Source organism: Ambystoma mexicanum, chromosome 9 (genome assembly GCF_040938575.1).
Source record: "Ambystoma mexicanum isolate Mex_15411 chromosome 9, UKY_AmexF1_1, whole genome shotgun sequence".
Classification (NCBI taxonomy): Eukaryota; Metazoa; Chordata; class Amphibia; order Caudata; family Ambystomatidae; genus Ambystoma; species Ambystoma mexicanum.
Genome location: NC_090931.1, coordinates 586,751,473 through 586,775,620, shown reverse-complemented (window position 1 = coordinate 586,775,620; position 24,148 = coordinate 586,751,473). Strand labels below are relative to the sequence as shown.

The 24,148-nt window shown below is 46.0% G+C and overlaps 1 protein-coding gene across 8 annotated transcripts in view; it reads right to left on the bottom strand.

The window, feature by feature from the left end:
- CTNS (cystinosin, lysosomal cystine transporter) overlaps window positions 1-24,148 on the bottom strand; it is a 418,668-nt gene that overhangs the window by 195,795 nt on the left and 198,725 nt on the right. For all 8 annotated transcript variants that reach the window (XM_069615198.1, XM_069615197.1, XM_069615199.1 and 5 more), the window contains 3 exons: window positions 19,484-19,562; window positions 18,966-19,050; window positions 3,255-3,358 (listed from right to left, as the gene is read on the bottom strand). In XM_069615198.1, coding sequence (XP_069471299.1) covers window positions 3,255-3,358; window positions 18,966-19,050; window positions 19,484-19,562 — 268 coding nt within the window. The remainder of the gene's footprint in view (window positions 1-3,254; window positions 3,359-18,965; window positions 19,051-19,483; window positions 19,563-24,148) is intronic.

Genomic DNA, 24,148 nt, shown 5'->3' with positions numbered 1-24,148 from the left:
GGAATTTGTAGAATGTAAATTTAATCTCCTGATGAAGACGTTATTATAATAAAGTACATACGTCAAACCGGTGAAACTTGTGATAAGGTCGTGGTCGGAGACTTCTGGGACCCATCTCAACCTTTCGGCCACCTACATTATTTACTGTGGCCCAACATATTGATCTCACATTCTTTCTATAACCAATCTATTTGATGAATTATATGTCATGATTTTTTATAGATTTTATATCTTACACCCATTGGTGCTTGGTATGAGTGAATTGTTGTTTGATGGATGTATGTGGATGAATGCTTGAACGATTGAATAGTATGAATTTTACTGGTTAGATGTGTTCTTAAAAAGTTTTTTCCTGCTATGTAAATTGTTGTCGTAAGTGCAGATTAAATCATGATTTTACTCATATATTTAAACTGTATCAGGTCTAATAAGAATCCTTGATACCAAACCTTTAAACTTTATCCTTTGGATGTCTTTCCGTGATTAATTAAATATCCTAAAGGAAACCAGTATATTACATTTTGTGTAATTTCCGATGACCTAAACCATAAGTAAAACCCTTAGAAAATATTTAACATCAAGTACATAATCCACTTGAGCCCATACCTCTGTGAAACAGATCAATGCCAATCTGTTAATCACAACATTTTAGTAATAGAAATGATTTCTACAGCATGCAAACAGTATTTTTCTCTTATTAAGCACATAACATTCAAAAACTGTCAGTGCATGCTGCCCCTCATTCAGGAAAAACATGAAACTACTAATGAAGCTAGAAGCCCCCCTTCCCTCGTTTTTAGACTATAGCTGTTTTTGACAGTGTACCATTTTCACATGTACAATTTTAAACATATGTATAACCTTGATATGTTTCATTCCAGTCTGTGGCACAAGGAGAACAATTTATCAGCTGAAAATTAGAGATGCAGGCAGTTTGCTGGATAAGCACTTCTGCTTGTAACACAGAATGCAAACAAACAAGTCAGGTTTATGCAAACGTTTCATAATATACATGTGAAATTGGTATATTAGTCAGCTGGTCTTAAACACTTCAGAATATCAGAATAAGTTTGTTGTCGAAAACAATCTATTGGCTGAAAACAAGAGAAGCGTAGGCTGTTACCTGAATTCCTATTTCCATTTTGACAGGATGAAGGACACACATTGTCACCTATCAAATATGCATGCGTTTAATAGGAGAAACATACTTTTGTATGCTGCGTCAAGTGCCAGGAATGAGACACGGACACAGAGGACTCATGGATTTTGCTTATAAACTTGAATTCAAATCCAAAGGGGTTGAAAAAGGCCTCACTATCGCTAATCTAGGAGGCATTTCCCTACCTCAACCAAAGCTAAGGGGTCTGTCCTTCGTCAAGATCCCCAAAGAAAAACACGTCCTGTGTCCGAAATCTTTTTCTGGCCCTCACACTATAAACAAACTCGAAGGTACAAAGGAAAATGTCTCAAAGCGCCAAAATGTTCAAATTCACCAAAAAGGTATACATCAAACCAAGAAGTTCCAAACGTTAAGCGTTCACAGCTCCAGGGAATGGCTCCCTTCTCCAGGCTCGTTTTACCAATATTCAAAAGTTAAAACAAAGAATGACCAAGTTCTGTGTAAACCAAGGGGGCAACTCCCTCCTCTTGGTGTGTTTCACAAATTCAGGGAATGGCTCTCTTCGCCGGGTTCTTCTTTATCTCAAAATCCCACCAGCATATGTCCTCTTTGGGTTTCTCTTCCCACTGTATTGAATTTTGTGTGCAGGTCCCAGACGCACAGGTCACCTGGTATACACTCCTGCCAGGTGCTTTACCGCCTTCATGACCGTTCACAAGCTCAAGGCCATGGGTCTTTCTTGAGATTCTCTTTCACTGTCCTTCCAATATTTAACCTTGGCTGGTAGACTCTCCTGCCAAGACTTCTATCCAGTCTTTCAAACAATTGTTTTGCAATCTTTCTTAAACACTTGTTTTGCCAGGTATACTCTCCTGCCAGGACTTGCATGCAGTTATCTTTCCTTTTGCCCACCAAGTGATATTTGCCCAATGTTGGCTAATCAGCTCTATTTTAGCAAAGTTCCTTTCAATATTTGCTGTTGTACTTGGCCTTCTCTTCTTAACCATGGGTCCAGGGACATGTTCGTGCCACGGTTCATAAATACGTTAAACCCTTTACAGGCTTCACTTTGTGGTTCCCCTTTTATTTCCATGGAGTGGCATACATTCTTAGGCAACCCAGTAACCCTTTTGTCTTAATTGGACTTACTTGGTGCTTCAAATGTCCCTCCCGTCTTTTCACTTCTTCTCTGTTGAGTTTGCTGGCTCAGCATGCGTCCCATGAGCCGCTGTGACTTTGCCGTGTCCCGTTACACTGTGCGCAGTTCCCTCTGCCTCTTTCTCACAGGCAGGGCGGCCTCTGCCCTTCGGTTTCTCCTTACAGTGTCAAGACTCGCTTCTGCACCGCTTTCCCCAGCCTCATAGCGTTTTCACTGGAATTTGCCCAGCTTGCACCCTCACTCGGCTTCTGCACTTCTCCCTCAACTCTGCGTCTGTCAGCTGCAGTGGATTTAAACTTCCCGGCAGGTTTGAGCAATTTTCAAAGACTAGATGGCTGCATTGGCTTGCCGGTCTTAGTCCTCTTCATTGCTCCATTCATCTTTCTCGTCTCAGTTGTTGCACTGGTGTTTCCAGTGGGACATTGTGGAAGCTGATGTTGGATCACACTGGGAGTGATCATTACTGCTCCCTGCTTCTTCCTCGTCTCAGTTGTTATCATACTATTCCCTGTGTGATGTTGGGGAATATTTGAAGTAGACCTGACAAGGGTTTGAGGAAAAGGTTAACAGTATGCCATTAGGGTATGAGAAAGAGGGAACATCCCTAAAAGGGAAGGGGAGGGTACGTGGCTTCCGCCAAGGATGCCATATTCCCCCCCCCCCCTCCCCGAGGGTTGCCTCCCCACATATGGACTCCCTCATATAGCCGCCCCCTGGGTCAGGATCAGGCGGCAGTTGCCGTCCCCTGGCCTCATGGGAAGAAGCCACCTCCAGGGAAGAAGTGATGACACCATCAGATTCATCGCAGCTGTAAAATAAATAATGTGTACTAATAAAATGTGATTCAAAATATGGATGCCAGAGGGGCACCTCACCAAGATATGGGCTCAAGTGGTCTATGCAATGTGCCAACTGACCAGTGTCATATAATGATGCACAAAACCATGAAGAATATTTAACTGTAAAACAGCTCACCCAGTTTGGTTTGAATTAATGCTGTTTAAGTAAGCAGTCACTTGTCCGACATCCACAGCTTGAGCTAAGAAAAGGGTACTGCTTGCGCCCGCTGGCAGGACTACCTATAAAAACAAGAACAAGACTGGTACTTTGAAACGCAGCAAGAACAACGCAAGAGAACATTGTCACTAGAAATGTTACACGTTGAAAGGAATTCATTCAAGAATGACAATATTTCTTACCCAACGTGACACTATTTAAAGAAACACCCCATTGCTTTCCCAGGGCATAGGGGAATGGAAGAGGAGTTGGGAGGGAGACTACTGTGAGTGGGGAAACAGATAGTGATCCTAACACCATGTTTCTCAAACTCCTTCACACTCCGACAAAACGGTATACAACTGGTTGCATAATTGTGAGGACAACAATGATGTGGTGCTCGGCAAATGTTAAAAGAAAACTTTCCCACAACAATATTTCTCCAATGACAATTTTCTGAATCCCCGGTGTCGGACTCCTCCCACATGGCCAGGTAAAGGCAGCCACTACCTGTTTCTGACCATGGGGATGGTCTCCGGATGGAAAATCATGGGGAGGAGATGTAGGCCATGGCGAGGTGCTAGCTCCGACAGGAGGGACGCTGTATTCTACACCTTCTTGTGAGGAGGAAACCCTAATACCAGAGTTTTTAATGGCATATTGTTGTGGAACATCTGATAACTTTAATGATTGTATTTCAAAAACAATTGTTCAACAATGTGATCCAAAATCATTTATAACTTACGGGGACTCAAGTCGCAGAAAGCTCCAAGTACTGGGATGAGGAGGAGGCACAAGGAGTTCTTATGGAGGAAATTTGACTTTCAAACAAATGTGTAGTCTAGTTGTCGTCAGCCTAGCCAATTGCATAGCATATTTCTGGTGCTTGTATCTGCTTAGATTCACATGCTCTGCATAGACCGACATCCAGTGGTAGTCATGGAGTATTACAAGATTTGTTTTCGAAACTCAAACAGACGTCGTCAGGGCGTGTTAGTAATAATATTCTTAGTGTGACGTGTACTGTAACCATGGTTGTTCACGCGTCGAGGTCCCTCAGATTGTTTGTTTCTGACATGAGGTTGCATGAAGTGTAGCGTGAGTACAGATGTGATAAAGCAGAAACAGTGATAACCCAGAAAACATCTATGCGCCTTCTACTCCAGAAGGGGAGGAAGGGTGGGCGCATGTGAATCTAAGCAGGTACAAGCACCAGTAATACGATTACGTTGATTAATGTATCCCTTCTGGAGCTTGTGGATCTGCTTAGATCACATGCTCTGCATAGATTAGTGAGCAGTATCTGGAGAAGGAGGTGGGAAGTGAGAAGGTACAGCGGCAAAGAGATGTTTTAGGACCGTTGTCTCACCTGTGAATCTGCTTTAGAATGTGTGTCCATGCAATAATGCTGTGTTAACGTATGGCTGGAACTCCATGTAGCAGCTTTGCAAATGGCATCTAGAGGGACGTTTGCAATTAAAGCTAAGGTAGCTCCTGTACTTCTGGTAGAGTGAGCTGTGGGGGCGAAAGGTAAGACTTTCTTGGATAGGGAATAGCAGAGCTGTATGCACTTGACTATCCATCTGGAGATGGCGTTCATAGATATGTGGTCGCCTTCTCTTCCAGGTGCTATGGAAACAAAGAGTTGGTTTGTTTTCCTTAGAGGTTTAGTTTGCTTCACATAGTACAAGACCGCCCTCCATACATCAAGTGTATGGAAACTTCTTTCTGCTGAGTTAGATTGATTTTGATAGAAGGTATTACATTCTATGGATTGATTAACATGGAACTTTGAGATGAACTTAAGTGAGAACCTAGGATGCGTTCTGAGGACAACTCTGTCCTTGTGTATTATGAAGAAAGAGTCTTGTACAGACAAAGCCTGTAGCTCACGGACGTGTCTTATAGAGGTGATAACTACTAGGAATGCAATCTTTTAAGTCAGGTATTTTAGGCTGGCCTTGTGCATAGGCTCAAAGGGTGGACCCATGAGCTTGGAGAGCACAACATTCAGATTCCAAACCGGGGGAGGGTTGGAAATTGGCGGGGTATAGCCTCTTTACACCTTCCATTAATGCCTTGATGTTCTATGAAGTGGTGTAAGCTGATAGGGGCGCCAGATGCACTTTGATGGAGTTGAATACTAGGCCCGAGTCTAGTAGGTAAAGCATGTAGTGTAGAATGTTAGCTGGGGAACATTCTGTTAGGTTAAGTGTTTGTGACGTGCACCATATAACAAATGTCTTCCACGTACTGAAATAGCAGTGTTTGGTGTTGGGTTTTCGTGCCTCTTTTAAGATATCCATACACCTTTGTGGAAGATTTAGGTGGCCAAATTCTATGACTTCGGGTGCCAGGGTGCCAAGTTCATAGGCAGAGCGCGGGTGGAGGGATGCTCCCTTGTGTTGTGTTGGCATTTTGTATGGGCACGGGATCTTGATTGGGTCGCACATCGCCAGTTTGAGCAGATGTGGAAACCAAGGTTGTCTCGCCCACATACGAGCAACCAGGATTAGAGTTACTTGTTTCTGGTGCATCTTGTGCACTATTGTGCTCAGGAGTGGTGTCGGAGGAAAAGCGTAAGCACATTTCCCTGACCAGTTCATCCAAAGGGTGATCCCCCTTGTACACTGGTTGGGGAAAACTGGACGCAAAGTCTGGGCATTGTGCATTTAGGTTTGTGGTGAATATTCTGTCTAAGATATCTCTGTGAAGTTGCCACTCATGTTCTTCTGGTAGAGGGGATCTGCTTAGAGTGTTTGCCAGAGAATGGAGTTCCCCTGGAACATGTTGAGAGGTTAGGAACATGTTCTGCTTGAGTGACCACTTCCATATTTTTTGGGATAGCAAAGACAGCCTTTGAGAGTGTGTGCCTCCTTGCTTGTTCAGGTAGAACATGGCAGTGGTGCCGTCTGAGAGGACCTGCAATGTTTGACCTGTGAGATGTTGCTGAAAGGCCCGATGAGCCTTGAGGACTGCCAAGAGTTCTAGAAAGTTGATATGTCTTTGGGCAGTAGTGTGGGTCAACTGGCCATGGGCTGTGTGGTGAAGGAAGTGAGCCCCCCATCCGGCAAGCAAGGCGTCTGTAGTTAGGATCGCTTGTGCTGGTGGAAATTCCTTTTAGCAGGTTGTCCCTGGACCACCAGGGAAAAGCATGTACCAGGGTTAGCGAAACAACCACTAGATCGTCCCACTGACCACTTGCCTGAGAGCATTGTTTTGCTAACCATTCCTGCATTGGACGCGTGCGTGTGGAACCAAGTGAATGCATGAGGCCCCCATCCCGAGCAAGCGCATTGCTTTGCGTAGTTATCATCTGGTGACCAACCTTGTAGTGAGGTACATGCAACAGCATGTTTTGTACACTCTCGTCTGAGGGGAAAGCAAGCTCCTCCTTTGTCTTTACAATAGCCCCTAGAAATTGTTTTATTTGGCTGGGGACTAGGCTTGATTTCTTTTCTTTGATGGAGAAACCCAGATTGAAAAGAAGGTCTACTGTCTTTTGATTATTTTGTTTGCAAATTTGAGGAGATTCCCCTGTAATTAGCCTGTCGTCCAGATAAGGGTATACTGGGATGGACTTTCTGTGCAGGTGTGCTGCCACTACTGCGAGTATTTTTGTGAATACTCTTGGTGCTGAGGCAATGCTGAAGGGGAGTACCTTGAACTGGTAGTGAACTCGCACCATCTTGAAACGCAGATATTTTCTGTGTGCAGGGAGTATTGAAATATGAATGTATGCATCTTTCATATCCATGTTGCCATTTAGTCTCCCCATTTCAGGAGTGTGATTACTTCTTGGAGCGTGGTCATGCAAAACTTTTCGGGTTTGACATATTTGTTCGCAGGGTGCAGATTTAGTACTGGGTGCATGGAAAGGTCTTTCTTTGGCACAAGGAAGTACGTAGAAAAAATACCGTTGTTTATCTGGTTTGCTGGGAGGATCTCTATGGCGTCCTTCACCAGCAGTGCCTTTACTTTTTCCAACAGTATGCGTTTTTCTTCTGTTGACAATTTTTGGTAGGGTGGTTTTTGTAATAACTCGATGCAATACCTGCTTGTCACACTGGACAACACTCACTTGTCCGACGTTATACCCTCCCAAGCATGGGTGAAGTGTGAGATTCAACCTCCTACTGGAGTGGCATGGGAATGGACCTGAAGTGGTCCGTCATTTTTTAGGAGGGCTGGAGCCTCTCCCAGGTGAGGGTCTGCACCTTCCTCTACCCCTTTTATTTCCTCTTTGAAAATTGGAAGAGGAACTTTGACCTTGCGATTGGCCCCAAGATGAGGGCTTTACACCCTGGGTATAGTCAGAGCAACGTTGAGCAGCCTGATCCCTAACCCTTCTAGAGTTTGAGGAGCCTCGTTGAACATAGGGCTTGTTTTTTTAACTGGCCAAGGGATTTGAGAGTATCTTATTCCTCCTTAGCATTCAGCGTCTTCGATGGCCTTCCCGAATAATACATTAGGCTCCACAGGAATATTTAGGAGGGTTGCCTGAGTTTCTAACTTAAACCCAGATTGTCTGAGTCAGGCGTGGCCCTTGTTGCATGTACCCTCTGTTATGAGGCGTCCTGCATTTTCTGCTTGCCTTTTAACAATTTAGCCTTTACGGGTTCTGGGACAGCTTCGATTTGACATTCCAGGTCATCCCATTTGTGGCAAACGCAACTAGCTAGAAGCGTAGTGTTACTAGCGATTGTGGTCTGGTATGCCGCTGAGGAGGCAACCTTTTTCCCGAAAGTATATATTTTTTTGCTTTCCTTGTCTGGCCGGCCTCTGCCAATGCCAGGTGAGTGCCTGCCCTCTTTCTGGTAGTGGTGACCACTAACGAATTAGGTTTAAGCTGCCCCTAATATACAGTGGGCGCTGGTCTGAATAGTTTTTCTATTCTGGGGTTGACCGCCCTTGAGACTAGGCTCCAGTAGGGATGGCTGGTTGAGTCTTTGTACAGACTGCAGGAGGGGAAAAAACTGGGTGGCAGACCGTTTGCCCCCGAGAATATCTTCCACAAAATCCTTATCGACCTGTGCTTCCTGAGTGTCGATGTTAAAAAGTGTTGTGCAGCCTTTAGTAGCATTTCATTGTATTGTAGTCGGTTATCAATGGGTGAATCTGCTACCAGCTGTTCATGGTGGTCTGGCGACTGGATTACGTAAATTTCGTCGTTATCGTCGTCATAAAATTGATCTTGTCCTGTACAATAAAGGTCCCCTTGAAAACCCGGGTCTTGTGACCCTGAGGGGTCATCATAGTACATGTCTTGAGAGGGGTCTTGGTAGGCTGAGGTGCCTAGAGCAGAGTTACTAGGCTGTGGCTCAAGACAAGACTTTTTGGCAGGGGGCTGCTGTGCTGAGGCCCCTGGCTGTGAGGCATCGCTAATGGATGACAGTTAATCTGGGTGTCTGTCCATAAAGTCCACAAAGCTTGGCATCCTCTTTAAGATCTTATTAAATTGTTCAGGTGTATAGCCACATGAAGGTGGGAACCCTGACATGATACAGGTGTCCTGGGAGGAGGGAGTTTGATTTTGTGGTGCAGGTGCATAGCCCCTGAGAGAGTGTCTAAAGGGGGAGGGATGAGGGGGGGTGGTCACTGAGATCTACATCCTGTGTGCTTTTCGAGGACAAAGGTGTAGAAATGTGTGACTTTTTCGGTGACATCGCATTAAGCAGGGAAGCACTGACATGTCTTTTGATCATTCCTGCTTTTCAGCGTTTTCTTAGGGGACCCCTTTTTGTGTGTGGTGTCCGAACCGACCGTGGGGTCCGGTTTAGGAGGCCTGTTATGAGGCAAAAGCGTTCGCGATGGCCCAGAGGACAGTGAAGAACCTGAGGCTGTCTCCTTGGACACTGCATGGGCTTCGACGGTACCATTGAAAGTCGGCCAACGGGTATGTGTTTAGTGTCTTTTATTATGTGAGCTCTGGCCGCCGGGTGGCTTCTTGGAGTCGGGGGCCTGCATATGGGTTCCGACGAACCCCGCTCACCTTCGGCGTCACTCATGACCCCGATACTGCCCTCATTGGAGTCTTCTGTCACGTCGATGGAGGCCTCAGCCTGCATTGCATGAGCGGGCCAGTGCTTGGTGCGCTGATCCTTCAGAGTTTTAGGTCAAAAAAGTTTACAAGATTTGCAAACTTTTTCAGGGTGATCCCTCGGGAGACAGTAATTGCACACTCTGTGCATATCCTTCCACAGGAATTTTCGGTGGCAGGTAGGGCATCATTTAAAAGGGAATTTTGTCCATTATTTACTACAAGGGCAGATTGGCAGGAAAAAGGGAAGGGGTGACAGAATATGCATTCTTTAAAGAGGTCAGCATGAAGAACCTCCCGCCCTCTCTCCCTACTGTAAGGGCCGAAGCCCGAAGAGGCCTTTGTAAGCCATGTCTGGTCGTTGAAAACCATCGAGCAGTCAGTAAGCCATGCGGCAAAGCGAATAATAAGGAAAGAAAGAGTCTACAAGTAAACCTTCAACTAATTAAAAGGCATCAGCCTGGAAGAAAACTCCGGATTTGCAACTGACTTTGATGGTGGAAAAAAAGACTCCGAGGGACCTTGTACACATCACACTAGGGATAGTATTACTAACACGCCCTGTCAACGTCTGTATGAGTTTCGAAAACAAATCTACTCTGCGACTACCAGTAGATGTCGGACTACGCAGAGCATGTGATCTAAGCAGATCCACAAGCTCCAGAAATATATACACACACACTAGTGTCATGTTCAAAAATTTACTTTCTGCTTCCCACCATGAAGAAGTTTGAAAGACGAATTCTGTTCTTCAGAAAGACGAATCAAAGCATAACAAATCTATCAGTCGGCACCACTAGTTTACTTTACGGGGAAATAATCTCAAAATAGGTAAGAAGGCCCCGAAAATTAAGAAAACATCACATTGCCCCAATAACACAGACTCCCATATTAGGTTAAAGGGTGTTTATTTCCAGTCTATTTCCAGTTTAGCAATGGGCCTAGTGTCAGTCTCTCTCTAACCTAGGGATAGGCCGTCCCACTCTAACCAAGGTTTCGCTCAACCCTGCACTGGCACGAATGGTCGGTAACCCCTACTGATTAAAAGCCATCTGTCTATTGGTGGTGGCCTAAGCGCAAGTGCCTCATCTGCCTAGACTTCCTCCTGGAACAATCTAGGTGATAACTATTTAGAACTATTTAGAACCCCAGTTGAATTGTGCCTTCCAATCACTCTGGGCACTCTCCTGGTCTTCCACGACCTTGTACTCCTTTCCCTGATGTTCTCTCTGTCCCCCTGCTTCCCTACTCTCATCCCTTCCTTTTCTCACCATCTTCTCCCATTCCCACTTCCCTTATCTGTCCCTCTTATGGTATTTCTCTCTCTGACCTATCTAATATTCTCCCCTCTTCCGCTGCTACTAGTCTCCAGCCTCTACAACCCTACTACTATCTACTCCACACACATATTACTCCCACTTCTACACTCTCACCTCTCCCAACTCCATGCCACTTCTACTCAACCTCCTCACTCAAAACTACTCCTACATCCACATCACTACTACGACACACCACCTTCTCCTCAGTCACCCTCCTTTCACTCTGTCACTCTTCACTCACTCCCTACTCTTTTACTACCACTTTCACTCACACGCCTTCCATTCGCACTCACAACACAGTACCACTTACTTTCACCAGCCAATAACTCACTTCCTCTATAAACTGCCTCCATGCTCCTTTATATGTCCTACCGTCTTCTGGTCTCTTGGTCTGCCGCCCTCTCCTCCTAATCTGACTCCACCCGAACAACCCATTGTTTCCCGTTGTCTCTTATATCCTCCCTCTTCAGCCTCCATTGGTTCTCCCATTCTGGTGCTCCGGGCCAATCTTTAATCTTTAAACTGACCTCCCTGACCAGGAGGTGTTACAGATGTCAAACACATAAGGAGGTTCATCCCTCTGTCACTTTCTCTCATGCAGGTGCGCCCCAGATTATCATTGGTGTCCCACTATGATCAAAGTGTCAGTTTGTGTGGCGGCTTATGTCCTTCGTATGGCAGTACATGGTAGGGAGCCGCTCTGTCACTGGTGAGCAGTTGCTCTGTCTTAAGCGTCTGATAGTCTGTGTTGAAACGTCAATCCGTGAGGCCAGTGCAGGTGAGAACTGTTGCCATCGAGAGTGGATGGCAGTATTGTGCACACCAGCGGACACCTGGTTTGGTTATTTCTTCCAAGTAGCACAGCGGTTCCATGGTGTTAAACTGCTGGTTAGGGTGTGCTGTTACTTGGAACCCCCTCGAGAGGCTCCTGTGGGCTACTCTCATCAGTCCACTGCTGGGCCTGCAGATATCTGTAGCTCCATGGAACAAACAGAGAAACACTTACAAGCATCTCGTAATAGAGATATGGGGTGGTGAGCAGTGCTACCATTTTAATCATATGGGCACATAGAGAAGGGACAAGGCCTCGGGCCATCACAACTGCCAACTTTCCCCACTGGGTTAAGACAGGTTCTAGCTCCCACCCTGCTAGTCCTCCGGCCCCAGGCTGAGAGTGGTCCTCATCCCCTCTTGGCAGGGTCAAACTTCAGCTCACTAACTCTACCCATCACTCGTGAAGTGACTCAAGGATCTATCCTCTTCCCCTGTGATGTTCAATCTTTACATAAAACCGCTCAGAACTCTCCTTCCTCCACACAACATCTACAAATAGTCTGATGACACAAAGTTGTACCTCAAGATATCCTCCACTGAAGACATACACAGGCTCATGGCCTGCCTCACACTGATCCAGTCGTGGATGTCCAGTCCTTAACTGAAACTTCATTCCTCCTAGACTGAATTCCTACTGCTGACCAACAACACCAAACATCCAGAACTGGCTCTCTGCTATGAACCTCAAGGGCTTCACACCACAGCTGACCACCTACGCAAAGTCACTTGTGTCCGTCGCCGAAAGACCACTCTCCTCCAAACAGCATGTAGCAAGGACAACCTAAATGGCCTGGTACCAACTTTCTCTCCTGTGGTAAGTCAAACCTATTCTTCCCAGAAAACAACTTCAGATCTGTTGTTCAAGCATTGGCCCTCTCCCACCTGGATAGTGGCAATGCACTTTTGGAAGGCCTTCTGGAGACTTACCTGCCATGCCTAAAATGTATCCTCCATACTGCAGCACACCTACATGGACTCGACCACATCAACCCCAACCCTCATGAAACTGCACTGGCTCCTGCTACTAGCCTGTATCATCTTCACATCCTGCTGCATAATCTACAAGGCTGTCACCCTGAAGTCCCACTCAGCACCTCCAGAGGCCTACGATCCACCAGAAGTAAGGACATGTGCACACTTGAACACGGTTAGTGCAGGGAGACAAGAACCGGAAGACATGCTTTCTCTGTGTATGCCTCAAGCCCCTAGAACCTCCTCCAGTCAAGATAAGACTCACCCCGTCGCTTCTACAGTTCAGGAAGTAGCTCAAGACCCTCTTCTTCAAGGAATGGCTCCTTCCTAGGTTCATACGCACTCCACTCCCCCACACTACCTGGGCGATCTGTCCACGTTTCCTCGCTGGGTTGCTTGTAGATCCCCTGCTGCCAAACTACCCGCCCTCCCCTTACACCATTAGCACACCGCTCCCTTGTTCCTCTGCTTCCCTCACTGCCCCCCCATGATTGTAAAGCACTCCATTGCGTCCTGAAGCTACGTCTCTGCTCAATAAATGCCCTAATAACAATAATAAAGCATGAGCCAATGCCATCTACATCCCGCCCTAGCAGAGAGGAAAAATGCACTGAAATGCAATCACTGAAGCCAAATACTTTGGGGGTCCTCCGTACTTACAGTGATTCTGAAAGGGGTTTTCAGTTTGAGTAGTCATAACTTAAAGAGAAAATTCCTTTCAAACAGTTTTCTGGGTTCTAATCTGGTGTCAGGTAATTGTTCCAGACTTACAAATGCTGGGAGGATCTTTTGCTATAGACATTTTTTCTGGTATACATAATGGTGCAGAAAGCTCTTAAACCTTGTAATCAACATGGAAATGCAGGACTACAACGATGCTCAGATGTACTCATGTTGAAAGAGCAAACATTAACAAAGGCTAGCAGTAGTTCAGAAACATACTTTCAATGGAGTAGCACTGCTAAGAAACACTGAGCCAAGTACACTGGCACCTGACATTAGCAGAGCAGTGTTATGTAACTAGTTATTTATCTGTGACTCTTGTTCTCCGGCATGTGTCTTACATGGATTCACATGCTATGAATATTCCCCGTTGTCAGGCTGGAAATCTTCTGCAATATAAAGCAGTATAGCTTTAAGGTAAACAACTGCTTGTTGCTTGCATAGCCTATTAATGTCACTTTGGGTCATACTGCCCCAGCCAATGACAAAGGTCCTCCTTAGTTCACCCCTGGTGGACATCTTCAGATTTGGTCATGCACACAAAGGGGCAGTAGGAACCAAGAAGAGCCAGAGAGGGAAAGGAGGGAGGGGTGGCATGTGAAGAAATGCAAGACCCATGCTGGCGAACAAGAGATACAGATAAGCAACTTGTACCTTCTCCAGCATGGGGGTCGTACGTGGATTTACATGCTATGAATAGGATTACACAGGAGGTGGCAAGGCTCAAGCAATACACTCACCCCTGGAACAGACTCACCTCATGCAAACAGGTTGCAAAGCACTGCTTGGCCGACACAAGACTCTTCCCTGGAATCCCGGTCTACACAGTAGAACTTCGTGAATGTGTGGGTAGACCTCCACATAGCAGCCCTGGAGATATGCAGCAGGGGAACACCAGAGAGCAACGCAGCAGTCAAAGCAATGGCTCTGGTGTAATGGGCTTTTGGCCGGCCAGGCAATGGTCTGTTGGTCAATTGATGGCAATGCATGATACAGTGAAGAGCCACCTGAAGATGGAAGCCCTTCATAGGGCCTTCCCAGGCCCCACAAGCCCAAAGTTGACAAAAAGTTGACAAGTCTTTCGAAAATCTTTAGTGCGTGCCACATAGAATTTCAAGGCACGCGACACGTCCAGTGAATGCAAGGACCTTTCAGCAGGTGTAAAAGGGTTTGCAAAGAAAACTGGTAAGACCAAAGGTTAATTTAAATAAAAGTCAAACAGGACCTTTGGCATAAAAGAAGGAAGATTTCGTAGTACCACCTTGGATTGGTGAAAAGACGAATATAGAGCTTACATGATAGAGCCTGGATTTCTTCAACATGCCTGGCTGAGGTGATTGCCACTAGGAAGGCGGTCTTCCCGAGAGGAACTTCAAAGATAACCGATGCATAGGGTCAAACAGAGCACCCATCAGTTTGGACTGGACCACATCCAACTCCCACTTCAGGGCAGGATCCTTCAGCAGAGTGGTGGGGGGGAATGTTCTGAAAAGGCCCTAGAGGAACTCCTTCAGAAGCCTGTGAGACCAGAGGGAGTGCTTGCCAGGAGCCCAGGTATACCGGCATGTTGTGGCTAAGTTCATGTTGATGGCTGCATGGGCAAGGCCAGCCGTAGCCAGCAATTGCATGTAAGGCAGAAGTTGCGATGCTGTGACGCCATCTTCTGTGACTGGCACCACACTGTAAAGTGCTTCCACTTACATGCAATTGTAGACAGAGTCCTGGTCTTGGCCAGAATCTTCTTGCATTTCAACGGCAGCGAGAAATGCTCAAATTCTAAGGCTGCAGGAACCAGGCCGACAGGTTCAGGGACGCTGAGTCGTGGTGCAGGATCGCCCCTCCTTCCCTGGTCAGGAAGAGGTAGATGGCTGGAAACCACTGACAGGTGACGAAGGTGCGGGTACCGGATCTGTCTAGGCCACGCTGGTGCAATGAGGATCATCTTGCAGTGGGATAGTTTGAGTGTGCTGAACACATGTAGGAGCAGCAGAATTGGTGGGAACGCTCAAAGGAATAGGCCGTCCCACAGGAATGGAAGGCGACCCCCCAAACTCCTTGCCTGGGGATACCTGCCGGCAAACCATTGGCACTTGGTATTGGCTGCTGTCGCAAACAGGTCGATTTGAGGCTGGCCCCACTCGAAGATCCGAGTGGCTTGAGCTCCTACTCGTGGCAGGATTGCAGCTCCCTGCTGAGAAAGTCTGTGATGGTGTTTTGAACGCCTGTCAGGTGGAACAGGACTAGAAACAACCGGTGAGCAATGGCCCAGCACCACAGGTTCTGTGCATTCAGAGAGAGGACGGGAGACCTTGTCACGCCCTGCTTCTTGATGTAATACATGGTGGTCATGTTGTACGTGAAGACCCTTGACCACCTTTCCCCAAGACCTGAGGCTTGAAAGACTTGAGAGCCCAGAAAACTGGCTGTAGTTCCTGTACGTTGATATCCAATGCCTTATCCTCCGGGAGCCATAGACCTCTGGTATATAGTTGGGCTGTGTGGGCACCCCAACCTTCCAGTGAGTCGTTGGTCGTGACCATCTCCTGATGCGCTGGGGTACTGAAGGGAGTTCCCTGCAAGATGCGAGGGTGAACGGACCACCAGTATAGGGCTTGGTGGAAAGCTTGATTGAGGACTAGCCTCTTGGTCCATGAGCCAGAAATCTGCATCTACGTGGCGTCCAGGAACTCCTGAAGCAGTGTCATTTGCAATCTGAAGTAAGGCACCAGATGGATGCACAAGGACATCATCCTTAACAGGGATTTGATGGATTTGATGGACCGGACTATATCAATGCTGGTCGACGACAGCTGTTGGACTTTCCCTAAGAAGGTTTTTATCTCTTCCTCTGATATCGTGCTGAGTCGAGCCCACACGAACAGTGCGTCTTGGGATGGCACCATGCAGGATTTCAGATAGTTTATAGAGAAGACCAGAGAGGCTAGACTGTCTCTGCTGTAAGTCCTGCCCCCAGGGCGTGAGAACGGGACCGGACCAGCCAAATCATCCAGGTAGGGTTAGACATGAACGCATGAACGCTGCCACCGGGGCCAAGCACTTGGTGAAAAACCATGGGGGCTGATTTGAGGAAAAAGGGCAGCGCCTGAATTGGTAGCGTCTTCCTTGGACGATGAACCTCAGGAATGTGTAATGTGACCATCGTGAATTTTTCAGGAATTTGTTGAGGCGTTGTAAGTCTAGGATGGGTCCCCACCCGCCTGACTTCTTGCAAACCAGAAAGTATCTGAAGTATACTCTGGAGCCGCAGAGGGGACAGGTTCTATGGACCCTTTTCTCAGCATAGCCTGAACTTCCTTAAGTTGAGGAGTTGGGCTCTGTGCTGCTCTTGTCACAGGAGGCATGAGACAGCATGTTCCCTTGAATTCTAGGGTGTGATCCTGCTCGATGATAAAGCATCCTTTTGTCCGTGGAGAAGCCACTGGTCGACAAATTGCAATAGTCGGCCTCCCACTGCGGTGCTGAAGTGGGAGCTTGGGACTTGGGCCGGTCAGGCTTCCTTCAGCATCTGTGTCCTGGCAGCTTGGTAATTGCAAAGCTAGGTACACCCTCTCTAGGCCTAGGAATAGCCTCTATATGCTTCCTGTGTAGTGGAGCGAGAGGGCAGGCGGTAGGACAGGCTGAGAACCTTTGATGATCGAGAGACCTTCCCCCTTGGGGAGCAAAAGGACTGCTTCCTCTGCTGAAGCAAGCCCATAGAGCGTGCTGTCTGTGTGTCTGTTTTAATGGCTAGGAGAGATTTGTCCACTGCCTTGCCAAATAGATTCTCCCAATCAAAAGGCATGTCAACAACCCTGGCTTGCACATCCTGCCTGAAGCCAACCATGGCGACGTAGGGCGATACCACCAAGGTGACAGTAATAGCATGGTCCGATGCTACTCCCCCCTCATGAAAAATGTACGTGGACTCTTATTCGTCATACGTCATAGCAGTGGGAGAGTAACCATTCCTCATCACCACTAATCCATCTTCTCAGATCGTCATCTACTAGCAGGACTGCAACCACAGTCTTTCTTGAGGATTCACAGCGTTGGAACAGGAATACCTCCTTTTTCTCTTCGGGGACCAGGTTGAAGACCTTAGCAGCCCCTGGAAAGATCTGAATTTGTCTGGAGGGGAGTCTCTAGATGGCAAATATACATACAGCAGCTCCCCCCCAATGGGATGTAGTCCTCAAACTCATCTGTTCCCAGAGTATCACCCGTATCCGGGTTAGTATCCGTGCCTGTGTCAGGACCAGTCAAGTGTGGCTCCACCACAACAGGGCACTGCTAAGCAGGTGGCTGCTGCGTGACTGCAGGCACTGGGAGAGGCGGCGCCGGAAGAGGGAGAGCCGGCATTGGTGGGCTGGTGAAGGAGACAGGCACCAGTGGAGCCCCAGGATCCAGAGGTGATAGGTGCTGCTGAATCTCCATGACCAAAGTATGGAGAATCGTCAATATATCCAAGGAGACATCCCCCAGAGCTGGAGGTATCCGAATTGGAGCATGAGGCCAGAGACTGGTAGAGCAAGCCAGCTGCACCGGCTGTGCAGCTGGTTGCGGGGCAAGCCCACCATGCCCATCTTCTGGTTGTGGGCAGACATCCTCTGGAAATTCTTCCTCCTCCTCTTCTGAAGGTGTGGAAGACTGGACCACAGGAGTAGGGGTTAATGCCCTGGGAGGCCTCACAGGAAATGTGGCCTGCAGCTGAGTAGCCTTTGGCTGAAAAAGGAGTTGTGGTGGTAGCTTCTTGTCCCTGCTGAAACCTCTTAGGAGGGTGGCTAACACATGCGCACCTGGAGAAGCTAGTGATGGTGATGCAGACCCAGCTAGAGCCGAGTCAGGCCTTGGAGGCAATGATACTCAGAAGCAGCCGTCGATACTGTAGAGACGGTGACTGCAGTAGTCGACGGGACAAAATCTGGCACCCGGGTTTGGCAGATGATGTCGTTGACGGAGTTCCCGTCAACAAAGAGGTCTTGGAACGGGGAGTCATCGAGGATTTCTACGACGAGTGATGTTTCATTGACAGAGTCCGGGTGGTCGACGACAAGGGAGTGGACAATCTCTGGTCTCCAGAAGACTGGGCCCCCCTCGTGGTCGTCATCGGTCCAGGCGACAGACGCTGCAGCTGCGGTGCTCATTGACGAGGAAATCAGTGTTCAACTTTTTAAGTACCTTCCCCTTGGAAGTGTCCTCAAAGGACATTGACTGCTTGTGAGAGGTAGTACGCTCTTTGGGCTTGCTAACCCTGGAAGAGGCATGACTGCATACCAGAGGCCTTACCTTCCTCAAACCACACTACCAACTTCCGATGGCGATCCCTTCTTCAATAACATGAAAATGTGCAGTAAAAATCTGAAGATGGCCACCATGAGTGGAGCTAAGGAGGACCTACGTCATTGACTGGGGCAGTATGACACAAAGTGACAGCAATAGGCTATGCAAGCAACATGCTTAAAGCTATCCTGCTTTATATTACAGAGGATGCCCAGCCTAACGACAGGGAATATTCACAGCATATGAATCCATGTAAGACCCTATGCTAGAGAGAGGAAAGCACACACTCTCTGCTTATGAAATCTCATAGTGACAGGGCAGTCTGTAGTGGAACATCAAAATCTTATATTGACAAGAAGTACAAATAGGATGCCCAAGCATTTACTAAACAGTACAGGGCACCCTTTAGTGGTAGAGCATACAACCGATGCATATTGGTCTTCTAAAAGGGGTTTGCATTTAGTACATAGTGGACACACTTTGGGTGGGACTATATCTTTGAAGGTACACATTGTTGCTTACCTGTTCAGGAAGCTTTATAACTGGAGTATTCTTGGAAGCGTACGTGATGTTAAAAGCAATCAAACATGTTTCATTTAATGGAGTGCTGTAAAATTAGAGAAAATTTCTCTCAGAAATCAAAATAGAAAGGGGAATACGTAAACAGGTAGTATACATGCTTAACTGCTCCAACATAGCAGGCAAATTATATCTCAGGAACAGAAAAACCAAAAAACAGAAACCAGCAACCTTTGGCAGTCATCAAACAATTTCCAGATGGCCTAGAGTAGATCACTTCTAAAACTGCATTAAAAATAATAACGGTTGACCTCAAAGACACTGAAGTGTTTGGTGTCAAACCAAGCACCCCAACCACAGACACATTTATCTATGTGGCAAGCATTTGCAGTAGGGAAAGGGATCCCTTACATAATAAGTTGGATGTTGTCCGGGCCAGCACAGCTGAACAAAGTTGTGATTAAAAGTTCATATTATTCACAGAATCAGGTGATTAAAGCAACCGTTTAGCGTAAACGTACTTTAGGGTTATGCTGAGGTTCTGGCTGCTTCCAGTTTCTATAGTGACCACATCTGGTACAGAGAAGATGGCGGCTGCACCTGATAGGAAACAAACAAGAGACCATCAGAAATGATATAGCAGACTCTGCTTCAGAGTCAAAGTACTCAGCCTCCGCCTGAGTCCACTACAAGGGACTGGAGGCAAACCGGGTAAGCAAAAGGTGCAACTCCCACACATTAAGGCAGTGTTAGTGCTAACTATGCGTGTACAAGCTCCTGAAAACGTTCTTGTTTAAGGGTGCTGCAGGGCAATTTCCATATACCTTCCCCTACAGAACAAATCTGTGTTTCTTTCAGGCATTCATCAATATGTAGCACCTTAAAGCATTTGTTATTAGCATCAAGTGTTATTAATTAACTGAAAAAAAAACCCACCCAAAAAGAAACCTTCAGCTTCCCAGGGTTGTCTACTGGTAGACATCGTAAACATTCTTTATTGCATGCCCTATATGCTACCCTTGCTGGTTCAATTGACCTGAATCTCAAATTTCCAGCGCAGTCCTGATCGTGACACTCAAAGGAGTTTGCCAAGGCTGGAAAGATTCAAGGGTTGGGGCCAGTGCATACATTGATCATAGGCTACTTCAAACAGTTCTTTTCACCTCCAGTACTATCAGTCAACAGACCTTTTCCAAGGCCTGTGATGTATCAGAAAGCTAAATGCCATTATCAAAAAATATCCAAAAGGTGTCATTTTAGTAGAACTACTAGTGGTCACTGCTGTGAAAATGCTCTGTCATTCTTCCTTACAACAAATTCAGGTCTAGCAGCATGGAATCCCTATTGGCCATTAAAAAAAAGAAGTGAATAACTGAATAAGAACCCACACAAAGTCCAATGCCACCTCAATATAAATTTGTAGTGAACCGGTTACAGGATCTGGTTGACATCAAACAGTGATCAAAGTTCTTGACTTTAACCCCATAGCCATAGACCAATAGATGACACCATATACAAGTCTTGCTCCAACTTAAGTGTCCACCACATACCCTACCGTTACCATACAGAGCACACTGAACCTTTGAATCTCCATCGAACAGCAAAACTCTTGTCCCCATTTAACTTTAGTCAATAGAACTGAACATTCAATTTGCAGCACGTTCATGCTACGACAAAAACATGGTAAGCGTTGATGTTCTGAAAAGAAAAAGTTGTCAGTGGCAGAATATCATATTGCTTTACACTAGTCCTCTTCCCCAAAGCCCCCATTCCAAAAATCAATTCACATTACCCCATAATAACTCGACCCAAATGAGCTTACCCTCCATGCGCGATTCATGTCTTGCATTGGAACACATTACAAACCATAAACCCAAGCATAGATAAGACAGACAAGCCTGGATACGGTGACAAAAGCAAAAACGATCTTTTCTGATACTGTGACAAAATCCAAGGAAAGGATCCTGGTTCCAAAAAAAAGAAAATTAATGGAGGTGATGATGGCTTGTAATGTCCTAAATTGCTGGCGCAAAGTCCTCAAAGTAAATTGCACGTTAGCTGTGATTGTTTTTGTAAGAGTACTTAGTTGTCGTCACTAAGTTTGCTGATGCTTTATTTTGATCCAGTTAGATTCCAAATTGTGATATCCTTAGTTGTGTTCACTAGGTATTGGAATAGAAGTCCTGGTTTCAAATAAGGTAGTTTATGAGGATGATTGAGGCTTGAATGATTTTAGTGTGACAGAGCGAAGCAAAATGGTTCCTCAATCCAGTAAAGTTCCAAATTATAATATCCTTAGTTGTATTCACTAGATAACGGGGTAGAAGTCCTGATTTCAATGAATAGTTAATAAAGATGATCGAGGCTTAGAAGGTTTATGGTTTAACAGAGCAAAGCAGTATGATTCCTCAACACGTGTTTCCCCGCCGCTGATGCGCGGCAGTTCTTCAGGAGGATTGTGGTGTAGAACAATTTTATTTAGATCTGAGAGGAAGGAGGAAGAAAGGGAAAAAAAGGAGAAGAAGAAAGGGTGAGGATCAAGTGGGTAGCAGCATTATGTCTTGTGCTAGATGTCACATTATATCTCAATAAGGTGTTACAAAAAGAACATAATATGTACTTACTTATGTGCAAGGTCAATGATGTAAATATGGTAATTTCTACATAATTGAAGAATACTTTGTTTAGTCTGTAGCACAGGGTCTATTCTGTTGAGAAATGGGTATAGAAATATTTCTCTCAATATATGTTATTGCTATGTGTACTGACTCAGTATTTAGAAGATATAGCATAGTCATAAGATTAGTATAAAGGTATATGTAATTGAGTGGTACAGGCAGCAATTTGGTCCAAAAAGATACTGAGTAGAAAAAAGATGTGAATATACTTTTATTCTAATTATGGAAGTATACATGAACCAAATGGGAAGAGGGGGTGAAAATGGGCTGTATGGAAGAGGTGATTTGGGTAGTAAAGCATGGGTTGAAGTTGATCTGATCCAAATTCCTGCTAGGAGGGGTTAGAAAAAAGAAAAAGGAAGCTGCTTACCACTGAATGAACGAAAGTCCTGCCCGTTCGGATTCTGCTGCCGTACTGACAGCAAGCAGTGTTGGCGAGTATTTGTGTGTTCGCGGGACGACGCGAGCGCGATGACAGCACGCGCACGCACGTTATTGCGTGATGATGTCACCGCGCTCGCGCGACACCGCGCTAACGTGTTGCAACTTGAATGGCAAGTGTGTGGCTCTCCAGGCACCCGTGTATGTATATACACGAAAAACCAGTGCGTATGTGCAGTTCTTAAATATGTGTATAGAAATGCAAAAATGTAGGGTGACAGATATACTAAATGTAGATAATGTAAATATAGTGCATGGTAGTAACTAAGGCAGAGACGTGCTGATAGGTAGACGGATGTTCTGAGTGGCAGCACTGTGAGTGCAAGAAGAGATGCATGGTGATAGCAATAACAGAGACGTGCTGATAAGCAGACAGATGTTCTAAGTGACAGTACTGTGTGTGCTGAGTCTGGTGATTGCTGAGGTGCAATGTCAAAAGAGAGGATACAAAGTGATGGAAATAATTGGGATCATGGATGCGCTGAATGAAAGCATGTGTGGGTGTGGGGCCTGTTAGCGACTAAAGTACAATGTTTGGAAACAAGAATATTGACGTACTAAATGTAAGCTCCTGTGGATGTTGAGCCTGGTGGTGGCTGTATTAGCTACGTAAAGCCTGGGGGTGCCTGAACTAGCTGGGTTGTGTGCAGAATGTGACATGGTTTGTGGAGATCCAAAGGGAAAAATAAAAAGGATAGTTGTGAACAAAAGATCTAAAACAGGACAGTTAAGAAAATTGTTAGGAATATCAGAAACGGGAAAGGTGAGATGACATACAAAGTAGCTGAAGCATTGGTTTACAGAAAGTGGCATAGTTCCTGGTCGCTGTTTAGACCTGTATTGCAAGTATCCATTAAACAGATCCAGCGGGCTTCTCGTTGTCTAAGTTTTAGTTCCATATTGCCTCCACGAAGGGTCAGGTTTTAGTTTGACAATTCCAAAAAATTTCAATTGGTTGATCTGAGTCGGTAAATGTGTTTGTTGAAAATGAGTGGCTAGCGGAGATCTTGAATCCTGGTTGATAATTGCCCTAATATGTTCACTGACTCTTGTCAGTGAACCCCTCTCAATCCTTCTCAGCATTACAGCCGCTTATCTTAGGGTAACACTTTGCATTCTTCCACAGCATGTCCATGTATCCTTAACTCTGTCCTTTCATGGTTCAATACCAAATCGCACTCCTTTAGAATAGTCGCTCTTTCTTTAGAACCTTCACCAACAGTAATTGGAACCCGGCCAAGGATCCATCCTAAACTCGCTGTTCCTGTAATACAGCAATGCAACAGCTGTTCACAGACTTTTCCTTTTCTCTGGCTCCATTCAATGTGAAGCAAAGTATAGCCTGAGCTTGCAATGGAAAAAATGCAAATTTTAAATGGCAATAGTCATAAACAAATTTTTTAAAATGCAATATCACAAGCAAAATAGTTACTAATCAGCACAGAACAGCTACTGCTCAAACTTTCATTAGGTTGTTACAATTGTTTCATACTTCCTTAAGGCAAAAGGACAAATGTCCTCACACATTTTGGCCCTCATTACAACTCAGGCGTTAAGGGTTTAACGGCGCCGTCGGCGCCGTTAACCCTTAGCGCCTGATTACAAGTGTCCCTTTGCGGGTTGGTGTTTAACGCCTGCTTTTAGCAGGCGTTAAAAATCCCACCCGCAAAGGGACTTCGGAGCTAATTACGGCACCGTAATTTACGGTGCCGTAATTAGCGCCTTCCCCATTCCCATTATGCCCTATGGGGGCAAAAATGGGAATGGGGAAGGGCAAATGGTAAATGGGGAATTACCGCCCCACTCACCTTGGAATGGGGCGGTAATTCCGCCATCCACCATGGCGGAATCGTAACCTTAGCGGCATAGACCATGGTGCTAATAGCACCATGGTCCTCCGCCAAGGTTGTAATGAGGGCCCTTGTCCAGTTACCTAAATGTCATTTATGTTGGAGACCACCAAGGGGTGCGGACAAGCATGGTCATGTTGTAGACTAGCTCTGTCCTCCCCAGTCCCCCCAGGAGGACTACCTGTGAATGAACACATATTTCTTTACCTTTTCTTTG